The sequence below is a fragment of the Acanthaster planci genome, linkage group LG03 (genome assembly GCF_054643075.1).
Source record: "Acanthaster planci isolate LZ-2023a linkage group LG03, COTS_SCS, whole genome shotgun sequence".
In the NCBI taxonomy this organism is placed as follows: Eukaryota; Metazoa; Echinodermata; class Asteroidea; order Valvatida; family Acanthasteridae; genus Acanthaster; species Acanthaster planci.
Window position 1 is genome coordinate 12,112,451 of NC_141779.1, and position 17,023 is coordinate 12,129,473.

At 41.0% G+C, this 17,023-nt stretch overlaps 1 protein-coding gene across 4 annotated transcripts in view; it reads right to left on the bottom strand.

Moving 5' to 3' along the window:
* LOC110987506 (phospholipase D1-like) overlaps positions 1-17,023 on the bottom strand; it is a 42,284-nt gene that overhangs the window by 13,287 nt on the left and 11,974 nt on the right. For all 4 annotated transcript variants that reach the window (XM_022250297.2, XM_022250292.2, XM_022250295.2 and 1 more), the window contains exons 3-12: positions 15,169-15,319; positions 13,562-13,690; positions 11,793-11,901; positions 10,191-10,256; positions 7,692-7,750; positions 5,158-5,268; positions 4,383-4,535; positions 3,402-3,545; positions 1,727-1,892; positions 1,243-1,353 (exon numbers count right to left, since the gene is read on the bottom strand). In XM_022250297.2, the coding sequence (XP_022105989.2) occupies positions 1,243-1,353; positions 1,727-1,892; positions 3,402-3,545; positions 4,383-4,535; positions 5,158-5,268; positions 7,692-7,750; positions 10,191-10,256; positions 11,793-11,901; positions 13,562-13,690; positions 15,169-15,319 (1,199 nt within the window). The remainder of the gene's footprint in view (positions 1-1,242; positions 1,354-1,726; positions 1,893-3,401; positions 3,546-4,382; positions 4,536-5,157; positions 5,269-7,691; positions 7,751-10,190; positions 10,257-11,792; positions 11,902-13,561; positions 13,691-15,168; positions 15,320-17,023) is intronic.

A 17,023-nucleotide genomic window follows, 5' to 3' on the forward strand; every position in this document is an offset into this window, starting at 1 on the left:
TTTGTAAAAATATCACCTTTGGGTTGGTTTTTGATTTTACCTCAAATTCATTCACAAATGGACATCTGTGCCATTAATTTTCAATAGGGTTGTATTTTCATTTAGTATGTATATTACTATCTGGAGTTCTGATAGCTGCGTGGGATTTTCAACACTTTGTGAATAACTGTTTAGCTTTCTGTACCGACATTCTGTCAAAGTTTTAGCAGCTACTTGTAGGGAAAAAACCCTGACTGTGACGTCAAAAGAACAAACCCTATATGTATGTGACTGAAAATGGAGGGTACATGTACCTATTTCCAGTTTTTTGCTACCTGAAGCATTCTTCACAAATTCTAAAATGTTTCTAGCCACAAGTTACACCGCTTTGCAGATCAGCTCCAACACAAAAGAGAAGTCTGTTTGCAGTTAAAAGATATCTGTCCCTGACGTTTAGTTCAATTTGATTTCATACCTTTATAGTGCTGTGTACACGTGTAGTTTGGTGGAATAGCATGACAGTTAAACTTCACATCTGGCTTCAGGTTTGTTTTTGTTTCTTCATTGTGGTAAAGCTCTTAACCACTTGCTGCCGAGGGGATATTTCTTGAGCAAGACAAGATGCCGGGTCCTTTTCAAGATTTTCCATTTTCAAAAATCTTCAAAATTCATCATTTCATTAAATGGCCGTATATGACCAACATGAAGGACTCTTTGAGCACTACTCTAAAGCTGACGGGTAATCTTCATTGACTCCTGAATAATTCAGCCAGGCCTGCAGAGCCTTAGAAAAAGAGCCCAGATTGTGCGGTGTTACGTAAGATTCTTTTGTTCCTGAAACCGGCAGATTAGCGTGCAGCGATGCTCTGTGACTCATCGCTGCGGTGGTGGAGAGCTTTTGTCCCCGGTGGTAATCCGCTCGCACTAAATGCCTCAAACCGTGGTATACTGTTTCAAAACAAGGCTGGATTATCTGCACTATTGAGAGCGAACAAATGTCGGTAATGCCAAGCAGTTCAGTCTTTTGTTATAAGGCCCAACTCTTTTGTCCCAGTTCCAGGCTCCCCGGCTCTGCATATAAAGCCTATGTACTTGAAAGCGGGTCGCCCGGCAGGAAGTGGTTAAGAGTTCCTGATGATGTAGAAAATGGATACCCAGTTCCAATATGGGCAGTAACAAAAGTATGTAACATCTTAACCAAATGGAGCAGAAGTGTTCACAAACAAGAAGGAAGGTGATCATGTTCGGCTGAATTTTACGTACCTTGATGTTGGGATGCAAGTCCATTAGTACATGCTTTGTGTGTTTGCTGCCAAGGTCTAGGGCAACGTCCACTTCCTTGTACAGCAAGATGAAAATCTTGACTCCGGATGCCTATTACCAAGGAAACAGGGCACAGCACTTACAGGTAACAGGTATACAGGTAACGTTTCATGTTGCATGATATCAAAGTAGTTTCTTGTCCACTTTTTCTCAGTTAATGCTGGGCCATAAACAAACACGCATGTACATGTACTCAGGCCACAACTCCTTACCAATCAAAAACATGCACGAACCATCTCTTTGGAACTGTGTGCTAGTTTTCCTGCTTACGGTGAGCACAGCCATGAAATTGGACCCAGCTTAATTTCTAAGTTTCAAAGGAGAGGCAGAGTGTGCTGTAAACCTCCAAATCACTGCCCCATCTGGATGTCAATCAACAGCCTGTCAGCAGGCAATAACCAAGAGCAGACAACAGGCAACTTACAGCTTTCCTGCGCAGGATGTTGTCCAGCCTCCAGTGAGGCCCCTCCACAGCTGGCCTCTTCAGGTAGATCTCGGCATTGAGCCACCAGTCCGTGATGAAGATTTCTTGCTCGGCCCCTTCCATGGCATCAGCCAGGGCATCAAAGTACTTGGACCCGTCCACAAACCTTCAGAGGAGTACATGTACACACACCACAAAGCCATATTAAACTACTGGACCGCTAACTCCTCATTCCATGCATAGACAAAATGACACCTAATCCCACCACTAATTCACTGTGCCCTAACCACCTGATCCAACTACACAAGGCTATTATTAGATAAGACTTTCACAGCAAAATGCTGTAACTTTCAAAATGTGAAATATATTCTCGTATTAATCGATATACTGGTAAGCAGGGTTCAAGTTGATAACATGTTGAAGTGAGCATTTCCCCTCAAATGTAACAAACTTCAAGAGTGCAAATTTGGAAAGGAAATAAATATGCTCTGGATTTGACTAAGATTCCTTTGCACAGACAGGTTGGCTCGGCAGTACCCATCCCTTTGACCACTGCTGTGTGCCAGTATTTTGCATCTCCCTGAACGACCACCATACCAATTAACGAAAAAAATTTGTTTCTTCAATTTCAAATACTGTCGTATAAATTTGAAAAGTAACAGCACCACTCAATCACACTGGTACCCTCCCTTGAAGGGCCCCACCAAAACAGCCTGATATTTATTCATGTGGCCACAAGATGATGTACATGTACCTAACACATGGAACACTTGGAAAAATCCCAAATGGAAATCCCAGATAACACAGACTGTCTAACCACAAATCTCAACTCAATTAAATTGCAACCTTCAATGCAATCAGTCCTTTTCCATTCTCTCTTCCACTCTCCCTCCACTTCCTGAATTTCCTTCCTATCTTTCAAGTGGCCTTATGAATGGATGATACGCATTGCTCAGGTTTTAGAGGAAAAACAACGGAAGTCATGTACAATTTCCCTTTTTAAACAGACTCGGACTTCAGAAACAGGGTGAAACTGATTTCATCATGTTCTAATGCACCATTTATGTTCTCAGTTAGATCCAACCCTCTACAGCTTGTAACAGTTTTTAATCCAACAGTTTGCAACTTTTATTTCCAGTACCTGACAGAAAATGTTGATCCTTTCTCAATTGATACTGACTACAAATTTCGTAATGTTCTGATGCATGAAATAAATCCTGAGATTGCTGTGGTGCTGGGACTTTGGGCGTAATCTGCATGGCATGTATGGTACATGCACGTGTCCGAGTTTCAATGATTTTCAGTTCATCACCAGAAAACACAAATCAGTCGGGCCAAGAACAAACACGCTGGTTCACAACACTTTTCCAACTTGAGAGTAGGAACTCTTGCTGTCACACCATCAATCTGCATTCTCGTTTCATATTTGTGCTAAGTATAAACTTGCCTTTAGGCTACATACATGTACATATCGGTACATTCTTTTACCAGGTCACTGGTTCGAGTCCACTTCAATCAATTTGTACTCCCATCAAGCTTGAACTAGCCTTATGGCTATACAGTAGAACACTGGTGAATCATTTTGCCAGTTCAACTTTCAAAACCCACTTCAATAAAAATTTTTCTGGGTTTCAACTGCCACTATCTAAAATGAGAAAACAGCAGCTGTACGCACCATCTGGCATAAGTGTCGGTCCTCTCCGGGCCGAAAGCGCTGAAGCGGCGCTCCTCAGTGTACTCTGACTTGGAGATCATCTCCATGATCTCAACCATCCAATGCCGAGCCATCTGCACTGAGTCGCACTTCACCAACAGCTTCCTGTAAAAGCCAGATGCACACAAATGATAAAAGGTCATAAAAACTCAATCGAGGAAACTAACAAAAAAATCGCATTACTGATTCCCGTATTGTTTACTTTCCGAATCATAATAACATACATTAACAAGCAAGAAGTACACGTACATACATGGCCCAAGTTGGCCAGCAGATTACAAAAATAGTGCAAACAGATGGTCCAAAATTGCACCAAATTTGCGACTTTTTTGTGTCAAAATGCTGTCCTAAACAGCCAAAATTTTGTCTGCAGCAACCAAAATGCATCATTTGTAGCACTTTAGTGAATTGTTCAAAATGGTTTACAATCTTGCCCTTTCAAGGCATAGCACTGTGTTAACTGCAGTGCGTGGTGGGACAGAATGGAGATCGTAGGTGATATATCACCATACACTGCTATCATAAGTAAATGGAGTCGATTATCTCTGGTTCCAGAAGGCCAATGCTGGTTTTATGTAACCATCGTTTTGAAATATTCTGGGGTACGAGAGCATTACCTTCCAAAACTGGGAACTGTAAGATTGCACCTTTTGCTTGCTTGTGATCAAATGTAATTCCCATGTCTGCCATTTTCTCTACCCATGGCACACAACAGGTCGTGTACACCACACCAATGACCCCACTCTGTCCCACCATGCACTGTTGTAAACACTATGTTACGTCATTGTTACAAAGGGTAGGCTTTCACCACTGATGCCAACAAGGAAGAACTTAACGCACTCAATCAAATTGGATACAAGTCACAGACCCTCTACCTTGCCAGAGCAACTGGCTCACTGACATTGTACATTCTGCTGCCAAGTCGTATCAAGTTGAATCTACCTGTACTGGTTGGAGATAATGAGGCCCGTGTTGAGATTGGTCTCTTCGATACCCCACTTGGCATCAAAGTCTGCATCGGCCAGCATGACCGCCCGGATGTGACCATCGCTGGGTCTGACGTAAGCAACAAAGGAGTCCTTGGTTACCAACCACCTGAAGTGAAGGAGTGAAGTAAAAAGATGAGCACCTGTCAAGGTCAAGGGCCTCGGTACACAACCTCTATGTTTCACCAGCTATTCTGTTCTGGACTCTCTACTGGTCAGTAAAAAGAGGGCACAAGACCAATCAGGAAGGGCAAACATTACCGCTGTGGCACTCAAACAGGTACCTTCTTAAACTTGAGGTGTTTGTAGGTTTGGCAAGTCACAACAGCCTAGTACTGATCAAAGAGGTATTTACTACACATGTACCACCTGCCCAAGAGTATAGCGCCACAGCAGTATTGAATGGCTTGCCCTCTGGTTGATGCATTAGTCCATGTGGTCTAATGTGTTGTCCTAGTCTCCCTTTTCTGACACACTGCCACCCTGGGTCAGGATTGCCCTGTGGAAGCTACTCAAACGGACCCTATACCCACAATGCCCTCCTATAATCCCATTTTTTGGTTCCAATCGTAGGGTCTGTGCACAAATCCTACTGAGAACTTGGTGCTCGCCGTTCTCTCATGAAACCCTTTGCTCCAAGTCCTCAGTTGTATGGGAGAATGATAGCCAACCTACTCATTTGTGCTGAGATTTGTAAAAACTGGCAAAATTGAATTTAACAGTGACTCTACCTTTTACTGTAATGGGCTGCAACTGATGTACAGTCTGTGCACACCAGGCAAGGGCAGCATCTAGTGATGGGCACTCGGTGACCTCCTGACCTCTTCTGAATCCAACCTTCCCTGTTGACATTCAGACACAAAGTCAAATTCTTTAATGCTCACATGCACTGGTATGCCTGAACCCCGAGGCAAATGTTACAACACTCTTCCTTTGAGTAAGAATTACCATTACTGATTCGTAAATACATGTAGTTATTACTGAAACGATTACTGAGATACTTGTAAATATTCATGAGACATACAATCCATACATCGAGCTGTGCCTCTAAAATAGTCACCAATGAAATCCAAGTACTTGACACAAGATTTTTTTAAAAGTGACTATTCAAATCATGGCTTTGTCTCTGGCTCTATTTCACACCTGAACTTTATGATCTGGAGATTCCGGCTCAATATTCATCCTGTCTCTTCTGCAGGAGTACATGACACTACCATTTCAAGCCAAACTCTGCAAGTGACTCCATGTGGGTGACATATTCAGTACAACTGGTTGTACATGTGGTGCCAGTTATGATACCAAAGACAATGAATACAGTGGAACGCTGCTATAACAAACAAGACAGGGTCCACGCTAAATGTTCGGTACAGGGGTCGTTCGGTATGGCGAATTTAACTGTTGCCATTGTTGCCATGTTGAATAGCGCCCTCTCTTGTCTAACTGAAGAGCACCCTCTTGTCATATCTTGGTTCGCTGTTTTTGTAATGTTTTGCCATTGCAGTCAAGTTTAAGGTTTCTAGAAATGTATCTGTTAATTATTTTTGTTTTTTATTTAAACTTTAGTCAAAAAATTGATATCAAGTTTATCCTAAAAGTCGTGAAACTACTGCTTAGGATCGATCTCTGATGAATGCTGTGGGGAATCTCGATTGATTTGTTTATCGGCAGCGCCCTCTTTAGACTATTATTAGTGCAATGCCACCGTGCACGTACGTGCGGTTTTCTTCTGCACCCGATCATGTGGAGTCGCAAAACCAGTGTCTATTCAATACCGTTGACAACTAGTGGCTTTCCCTTCTAATCCTTGGGGAAATAATGGCCACTTGTCACTTTCCAACATCGCCGACTGTTTTATCATGTTGACGTTCGGGAATTACAAACTGCAACTGAAGAGTGTTCGGTAGGTTCTGTGCACAAATTATTGGGAGCCAAGGAAGATGTTGAGTACAGCCGAATGTTCGGTATAGCGGTGTTTGGTATAGCGGCGTTCCATTGTACACTAGTTCAGAATTATTGATCTTCAAAAAGAGAGGAATTAACCACTTCCTGCCGGGGACTCTGGATCCGGACACGTATGCTTTGTATACGTGGCCGGGGTCTCTGAACTCGGACAAAAGGAACAGGGCCTTGTAACAAAAGCCCGTACTCGGAACAAAAGACCAGGCTGCTGGGCATTACGTACATTTTTTCACTCTCAAAAGTGGAGATAATCCAGCCTTGTTTTGAAACACTATACCACAGTTTGGGGCATTTAGAGCAAGCAGATTACCACCAGGGACAAAAGCGCTCCACCACCACAGCGATGAGCCACACAGCACCGCTGCATGCCAATCTGGCCCCTATTGAAAAGAGGTCAGCAGTGCACTGAGCCAGATCCGTGAACAAAAGAATATTACGTAACACCACAAAATCTGGGCTCTTTTCAGAAGGCTGCAGGCCTGGCTGAAACACTCAGGCATCAACAGATTTTATCTGTCTGGCTAGTGTGGACACCAGACATGCCTTCATGTGTTTGTAAGTGTCCAGTAAATGAAGATAGGAATTTTTAAAGAATTTTGAAAACAGAAAAAAATGATAAATATCCCGCCCCAGCATCATCAACATTGATAAATGCCCCAGCAGGAAGTGGCTAAAAACTACAATGACAACCTACTCTGAATAAAAATGACACTCAAGGAAAGATTTAAAAAACTAAAAAAACTGTAATGAGAAAAACGGTTACATGTACTTGTGGACAATGTACCACATGAATTACATACAACATGTACAATATAACAAGTTTATAATCACAGAATTTATCTCCTGTTCTGTTCTTGCCTACAAGCAGCAAGCAGCAAATACACAGTATTATAATAGGATGTGGGAATATTCAAATATGAAAACAAAACTGCCATCAATGATTGATGAGCAATAAATGAATAAGGAAGCAGGTTTCAAAGCACGGCCTTTTCCATGAAAATATCATAAAGTCCATCAAACTGAAAGCAATATTTGTATTTTGGAAGTACCAATATTGTATTTTAACAGAAAGTGAGAATGTTTACATGTGAAACACAACTGTTATTGGAAAGATTCATCAGCAATGCATGTATATCAGAAAGCCAGTATTGACTCAGTACTTTTCACAGAAAATATCACAGAGGCCATCCAAGCTGAGAGCATCATACATTTTACATGTATTGAAAGTACCAAACACGCCTTGTTATTTGCTAGATATATGGGAATGAATCAACATGAAAGTCCAACTCGTAGCTGAAAAACTTACTTTCCTTTTGGTCCCAGCTCATCCACAAAGGAAAGGTGGCTAACTTCCAGAAACTCCAACTGCCAAAACAGCCAAAAGCACATACATGTACCAGGATTATAATGTGAGTGCAACTTTCCTCAGGGTGGAATGCTGTTTACATATAGTGCATGCTTTCCTATAAGGCAATTTTTAAGTTGGTTTTGCATCTTGGAGACGTAGATTTTACACTGAGTGTTCTTTACTTTGCCAACATGGATTCACAAACACTGCATATTCAGCATTGTGTGAGGGCTTATGAAAACACCACAAGCTCACTTGGGTGGGACTCGAACTAGTGCAGACATCTTTACCACTTGACCACTAGCTGAGCTTGTCTGGGTAAACTTTGTACATACAGTGTTTACAAATGATAGCAAAACCACTCAATATACATGTAGATCAGGCAAATTCTTATTGGCTTTTTCGCAAATTTGCGAAAAAGGTATTCTTTTTGTTCTGATTTTTCGGCTTTTTCGCAAATTTGCGAAAAAGGCATTCTTTTTGTTCTGATTTTTGTTCCCCAAAAGGCCATTTAATTTGTGCACGTTTTTTCTGGCCACCACTTTAGTGCCTAAACAACTCCCGAATGTCATCAAACTTACACCAATAAAGGACCCTTATGCATAGATGTGCATAGAAGCATGAAGTCATGATGATGTCATCAAGTGATTTTTTATTGATTTTTCAATATGTTTTTTGGCCCATTCACATTGTACACGTTTCTGAGGCACAGTTTTGGTCACTTAGCAATCTTCAATCATTATCAAACTTACACCCAATGACGACCCACATGCAAAGTATTTTCCAAATTGATGACATCATCATGACGTCATCATTTGATTTGCTATGCATTTTTTAATCTTTAATTTTCCCTATAGACTTTGTACATAGATTTCAAGTTGCAATATCTTCAGCTAGCAGACTTGAATCTAAAAGTTACACCAAGCACAGATGATCAGGCAAATATTCTACCGAAGTAGTGATGTCATGATGAAGTCATCATGTAAAATATTTTGAAATTTTCAATCTTTATTTTTTCCCATAGCTTTTTGTACACAGATTTGAAATGGCTACACTAACTAAACTACATGTCCGATCGGGTTGAAACCTTGCGTGTATCCACAAAGGGATGTGTTTGAGATGAAAACTGGCATGATATGTTGACAATGTCATCACGTGACAGGCACGTGACATTGAAGGGGCACTCTTTACAGCATTACATTTCCTAAACAGAGTCCCAATTTCTATGAAACCTTGCGTGTATCTTGAAAGGGACGTGTTATAGATGAAAAGTGACATTATGTAATGATGCCGTAACCACATGACCATGCAATCACGTAACATTAAAGGGACATTCATAAACAAGTGTTCCTTCTACACTACATATATGTGATTGGGTTAATTGAAAGCTCTCATTTACATGTTTTTAAAAAGTGTTACAGACTTAAAGCAACGTGATGTGCCGACTTTTCCAGTATACACAAATTGTTCAAAATTGCAAAACAATGCGAAAAAGTGCTCTGTTCTCTTGGCAAACAGACAGATAAGCTCTCGTTTTATTTTCTTTCTCTGATGGATAAATATGTATTGCACAAAGCAAAATGCACAGACCGCCACCTTTTCTGAAAAGCTCAATACCCAAACTGGATGTGGCCGAATTGGAAAAACCATCTGTTTGTAAAACCTATGTTGAAAACATGCTGCCACTTCTAGTCACTTGTAATGGCCATGGTCACTAAAGTGATAAGCTTCAAATACACTGTATAGGAGTGACAGGTTAAAGTATAATGAGGTATTGTATAATTTGTTTTACAGCTTACAGTTAATAAATAACTTTTGTCATAGTCTGTGTGATTACTTTTAACTGATGAACATACATGTTCATGTACATGCATGCATCATACATGTACATGTCATAACTATTCGGTCAGTTAATATTTGTGTGACTGTCACTGGTAATTGTAAGCAATCTCTTTATCAACGTGCAAACTGGCATGTGCACAGTATGTAGGTACTGCATAAGCTGGTGCCCAGCCAGCTGGTACTTTATCAACCTTTAACATTGTACAACAGGCCACATGACAAGCTCTCGGCCCATGAGAATGGCTGAACTGTCTTAGGTTATTATGAAGAGTATTTAAAGTTGATGCCTGTACGGTACATGTACTTCCTGAACAAGGACACTGAAGAATTGGGAGACTTCTCACATATCGGTACATTGTAGGGCTGGATAGCTCAGACGCTACAGAACCAGTACAGTATATTGCAGATAGTGGGTTCAAATCCCACTCAAGCCAATCATCATTCAATCTTCGACATGTACATGAATAGGGTCTTCACTGCATTAAATAGGAATTCATTAACCCCTTACAAAATCTGTGTAACATTTTTTTAACACTTTTCCCAAAACTCACGTTCTGCAATTGTAAAAATTTAACTTCCTAGATCTTTTCATATCACTACTGGTACAGTGCTCACCGTTTGGGGGTGGTTCCGATACAGAGGATTTCTCACTAAACTCTTCAAGTACACTTCGTATTGATGCTGACAAATAAGCAGAAAAAAAACATGATTTAAGTGGGTGCATCATATCGACAGAAACTAAAAACTGCCACAGAAATCTACAGAACTGACGGTGTTGAATAATCAGAGAGACCAGAAATACATGCTGCGCTGTTAGAAATATACAGGAAGGTATTGTAGGGTACCACTTTCTGTTCTCATTTTCAGATCAAATTTCAGATTTGAAATTTACATCCTGATTGAGGGAGTCTGTGAGTATAAAAATTACGATTAATACTCACAATATCCGATCAGATTTTATCAGCTTGTGTGACTGAATTTTTTCACTGGTAATTTCTGCCTCTCGGATTGCCTACTGCAGCATACATGTACACACATACACTGTGTGACTTCCACTCAAGCCGACATGATAAAAAGTGTTAACTATCTTCACAATGACTGTGCACAGCCTTACATTTGATTCTGAACAAAAAAATAAAATGTGAATAAACAAAATTCCCATGAAAATCCAGCTTCACTATAATACCAGATACTGTGATAACTTCACTTCACAGGTAACAGAGGTCTATTACTGCAATTCCAGTAAGGACAGCCATGTGGTACTCAAATGGACCATTACGGTAACAGGCAATTTTGCACAAGCAAATTTATCTGACAAAAAGAAATTAAGATGTTCGCTTCTTCCTATGTTATGCGTTCTCCAGGGAACAACTGCAACAACTGCATGTAAAGTCATGGATCATGTGCCTGTCTGACGACCAGCAAACTGTTTTCACCGAGTTGCAGCCATGCAGCCACAAGGTAGTGGCTGGGCTGTACCCTAATTCCTCAATTCTACAGAATCCTACAAAACCTTATTCTGGGAGGTTAAGGTACGGTAACACTCACTCTCACAGCTAGTGCAGTTGACCAAAGGCTTAAAATTTTTTCCTACGACAAAAGTACATTAACATGGGTCAAGTACACTACGTACATGTATATACATAGATTGGTTGGACAGTGAAGGTCTGAAGACGTCAAAATATTGAAAAGCCAGGAATAATATTTGGGACAATTTAGGATACTTACCAATACACACAGTATCCAGTACATGTAGAATCACTGCACGTGTACCAGCATATTCCAAGTTCAATGTAATATATTTCCACATTGATGAATAAGTACTGTACGTACATGTACATGTGCATGTACCACAGGGAAATTCAAGAATCCAGGCAGCATAATTATGGAGAAGAAGAGATCTGTCCTGTGTATAAAGTCTGTGACATTTGGGGGGGGGGCAAGTGTTTGATGTGGGGTGGGGTGGGGTGGGGTGGGATTGGGTTGGGTGTTTTTGCTTGGGGACTTCCAAGGCACATTTATAGTTTCAATTTTGTTTTGGTCGGATGTGTTTTGTGTCATAAATGTGCACAATGTATGAATGTGTATTACTTACCACACAACAAACAAGACAAACATTATAAGGGTAGTTTTTATTTCATAAAATCATAGTAAACTAAGGCTCCTAACAATTGGTGTTAAGGTACAAAGCTGGCATTGTGCAGTGTGAGGACTCACCATTCTCTTAGGCAGCTGCTGGGCTCGTACAAATGCATCGGGTGTCCTGGGAAAATGTGCCAAGTCCCGATCACGGTTGGCCTTGAATGTTCGCCTCCTCTGAAGATGGCTGGCCGAGTAGATGAAAAAACAGTGAATGTAATAAAATCAGATAAACAGAACCAAACAAATGGTGGGGTTGGAACTAATATTTGGAGAAATGCAACACTGGAGAAACTATTGCACAGGCAGATAATCAGCTGCACATACATGTTACATATATCTCCCCCCAACATGCCAAAATATTCAAAACTTAGGCTTTTAAGCTTACCAGATATTACACACAGTATAAATGTACACTTTTCAACTGTGATATTCCAAGATTTGCCACATGGACTGCAATTGTGCCTATTCTTACTTGCCCTAGCCTTGATTGTAACAGGCACATTGTTGCCAGCAATAATTCAAATTTCATCAAATTTGGCTGGAATACAAAATTGAAAGGAGTGGGATTAGAATAGCAGATTACGATGCATGGATTCTGAAAGTAAAATAGGCTCCGATGTGACTCCTGTTCATTGAACCATGGAGCTATTAAACACAAGGAGTTAGAACAAAGTCCCTGCAGACCGTAATCCGCAAGGATGCATTTGACAACGTGGTGAGGTTTCATGCCGAGGCAGTTGTGGACAATGACAGAAAGGACAACGAATCTTCCCATGTTTTTTGTGTGCTTTTTTTATTTTCCTCTGGACCAGCTACATTCTTTCAGTTTTCTTGTGCGTATTTTTTGGAGAATTTGTATTAGTAAGTAATTCTGTTTATTGTTAAGAGAGACGTTTTGGGGATGTAAAGACGTAACCAGACTTTCATTGTCATTGGAATATCGGGACAGTCACTAAAATTATCGAAATTTAAGTCTCCAATGACGATGGTTTCTATCTCAAGGCGGCCATGTTGAACATGCAGAAGTGTTACGGACACGCATGCGCGGTACCCATGATCCTTTGCAAATGCAACTCCGAGCATTTCTTTTAGCCCGCAAGCAGCGCAGAATTTGTTTTGTCCTTGCAGCATGTGAAGTGCTGGCGGTGGCCATCATTGACCCTTTTGATCTCTGTATGTGCCGACTTCTTCTGTTTAATAGCTCCATGACTGAACAGATGCTAACCAGTCATGTACATGCACATGCATGCACTGCAAGTACATGTACATACATGTACATGCATACATGAAAACATCCAAGTACAGATGTACCCAATTAGGAATTACAATGAAGAGAAGTTGTCTTAGTCGGCACTTCATCTGTGCCAATGTGTGGTTGGAGGGCAGGACACTCAACCTTGAAACCAGTTGTTACCTGGACCAACAGTGTCAAAATGTCACAAAACGTGCGGTTACCAAACAAAAGCTTTCACTTACGTGTACATGTACATGTAATCCCACAGATACAAACATGTACATACTTTGCAATTGTTGGTTACCAGTACATGTACGCAAACACAACACTTTCTTATTTTTGTTCATTAGGCCATGCGATCAGTTTGTACTCTTCATATACATGTATGTACCGGTATGTATGTACTAGTATGCATGTTACGTATGCGGCACGCCCAAATCTGTTCTTTATCAAAAACACATGCAAATTTATACCCCTTTGCAGGAGCAAGAAATTATAGTAAAGTGCCTTGCCCAAGAACACAAACACAATGATCCCAGCTGCGGTTCAATTCTGCATATTGCAGAGAGAAACGGAGTGCTCATGTGGGTGATGCTGCATTTGCACTCACCCGCGGTCGCCTATGGGTATGGCAAGACGAGCTTTGTACAGTAACATCTCTTCGTGCAGCTTCAAAAAGTCGTTGCTCCGACGCTGTATTGTCCAGATGCAAGTGCCATGTTTCACCTCGATGAAGTACCTGGATTCGCAGAAAATCAGCAGGGAAAACAAGCAACTTCACACATCATCAAAGAATGAGAAACAGGTGAAGCCCTTGCATTGAGTGGGCCTGCATTTGTTCACCATCCCGTTTGTGTTTTTAGGATGTCATTTCCCAAATCTGTTTTCTCAGGGCTATTTTTCTTTCCCAACTCCCAGGGTCACAGTAAATCTGTATCAAATATTACAGGGGCGCTTCCTGATAAACTGAAATCTGGCACTATGGCAGAGGGCTGATCAATGACTCGTTCCATGCATTGCCATGATACTGATACAACAGACCCGAGGCAAAAAGACATGTACATGTAATAGCGGCTGGTCTGTGAAGTTCCATTAATCTACATGTACACTGTACATGTACCGGTACATATTGGAAAATCATTGCTTCTTAATGTACATGTACAGTGTATTGCAGCAGTTTCGGGTTACCAATTATGTACATGTATACATGTACATGTACATGTATGTATACATTTAAGCACCGGTACAATGTATATTTTTCTTTTTCATTTTCCAAGTGCTCATTAAGTTTTTAGAATGAAAGTACCAGTATTTTAAAAGCCTTCCCTAACCCTCTTCAATCCTCCAAAATCCTTCAGGCAGTTTGGAGGATTTTGAAAGATTGAGGATGAATGGCAAAAGTGTATGGCTGATTGTGAAGGATGCCATACGTGAAGGTCGTGGATTAGACCTTGTATTGTTTTCGCTTAATTAAGCACAAATTCAGCCCAATATTTCTTTTGAACCAACCACACAGCTGAAGAATGCCCTTCGCACTGCCTCAACATACTGTAATCACAGGAATTGCCAGAGGAGTTTGAAGGATTGAGGCAGTAGCCACACCTCCAAAAAACATTTTCAAGAAATTTTGAAAGATTTCGGATGATTGAGGCTGAATGCATATTTTTCTTGTAAAAAATCGGAGGATTTTGGAGGATTAAGGATGGTTCCTACATGTACAGTGTACATATAGTAAAAAGGCTTAGATTAAAGATATTGTATCAATACAGCTACTTCTTTGTGGGAAAGAACTGTCATTCCATACAGGTACATGTACGTGCAATGTACAAAGTAAACTGCACATGTACATGTACATTAACCTGTCTCCCCTATAAATCCAAATCTCAAACTTGCACATACATTACAAAAAATCCTGCTGCATTAACTGGGTGAACTACATTGTACATGTTTGGACAAGCCAATTAAAAAGGTCCAAACATGTACATGTAGTCCAAATAACACACAGGTGCATATGTACATACATGTACCAGTATGCACACTGAGTAATGCATGTTCAGTGTACAGGTGTAGTTCTGTCCTTGATCAACTGTTGTTTTTTCTTCCAGCAAGTCATTAACAGGTAGGTTTCAACTACATGAATAGGACACTTCTTCCTAAATGTTGATTTCCCCCAAGCCCAAGCTCACAGAAGTTAACTGTCACATTGCTCCTACTCACAGGTTAGGGTTGATGAATTGGGAAGACGAAGACCGTCCGCAGTCCACCACGGTGACTTCCAACTTCTGGTGGGGTAGGAAGACACCCCGCCCTACCTCTCGGAACCCCTTTGGCTCTGAGTGGACGCTGGCGAAGGACCGCATGTGAATGTCTGCAAAAGGTTGTCAACAAATTGGAAAATGCACATACCGGTACTGGATATGTACAGTTGTGCTCAAAATCATTCATACCCTTTGGAAAATAACATGTTTTTCTAAATTCTTCATTTGTAAAAACTACCGGTATTATGTTGGTACTTCCACTATATCTTTTGTCTATTTGTTGCAATACACAAAGTCTCCTAGACTCACCAGAAAAATCTGCCGGGAGGCCAAAAACGACCCGCGGATCACAGCCAAGGCCCTAATACCCTTGACAAGGCAGGGACAAAGGTGTCACAGGCAACCCTCCAGCCAGTATTGCACAAAGGAGGTCTCCACGGACACAGGCCCCGGAAGACACCATTACTCAGGAAGAAACATAAGGAGGCTTGTCTGGCATTTGCCAGAGCACATCTGAACCAAGATCCTACCTTTTTAGTCATCGGTCCTGTAGTCTGATGAGACAAAGATGGAGTTGTTTGGCCACAAGGATAATGCCTACGTCTGGAAGAAGCAAGTAGAAGCACACATGTACAAGCTAAAGAACACAGTCCCAACCGTCAAACATGGTGGTGGCAACATAATGCCATGAGGTTGCTTCTCTGCTAGTGACACTGGAAACCTCATTAAGATACAGGGCATTGTGAAAAAAATATGTGAAAGTGTCTGCATAGAAACTCCAGCTTGGACCAGATTGGACGTACCATACCAGCAGGACAATGAATCCAAGCACACATCCAAAATAGTAAAAGCAGTGGTTCAAGGACAATGGTGTCCATGTACATGTACGAGAATGGCCAAGTCAAAGTCCTGATGTAAATCCAACAGAGAATCTGTGGAGGAAGCTGAAGACTAGAGTGATGCCCAGGAGACCATCCAACCTGACCCAGATGGAGGCTTTCACCAAGGAAGAGTGGGCCAACATCCCACAAGGAGACATGCAGAAAGCTTGTGGACACTTTAATAATTTTGAGCAGAAGCAAAACAAAAACCCAGGCCGAACTATTATTATGCAAATGAAGTTTAGCCAACGCTCTTGTGGGTTTGTGTATTGCAACAAATAGACAAAAGATACAGTGGAAGTACCAACATAATAGCTTTTACAAATGAAGAATTTAGAAAAGTAGGTTATTTTCCAAAGGGTATGAATAATTTTGAGCACAACTGTACCTGTACAATGCTTATACACATACTCTGGACAAGCAAACATGGTTTAAGACGTACTCGTTGACAAGTGGTTGATAGGCACTAAGCATAGTGAAAAGTTTGTTATGAGGGGTACCCCTGACTGACCACCGGTAGGTTACCGGTACGTGTAATTTTCATATCGCAAGAGAGAGGGTACTCCGGTGTACATGTACATGTATGTGTGGACATCATTTGACAAAACCTCTAGAGCAAAAGGTGTCCCATATTTTCATATAAAATGCCTTTTTCGGTGGTTATACTGTAGAGTGTACCGTACCATTTCATTTCCAGTTTAACTGATACTTGGATTTGAAGTGTTTCATTTATGGTCTGCAGCACATGTACATGTACAGTACTTTGTATTTCAAACCCATTACAGGTATAAATGAGAAAATCAGCCCAAAACTGCTTGTGGTATTCAACTGAGAGGAGACATCATTGAACCAGTAAGTCCATCATGCCAGCTTGTGTCTTTCTGCTCTGACAACATGATCCTGATGACGACACTGGGCAAAACTGAACAAGAT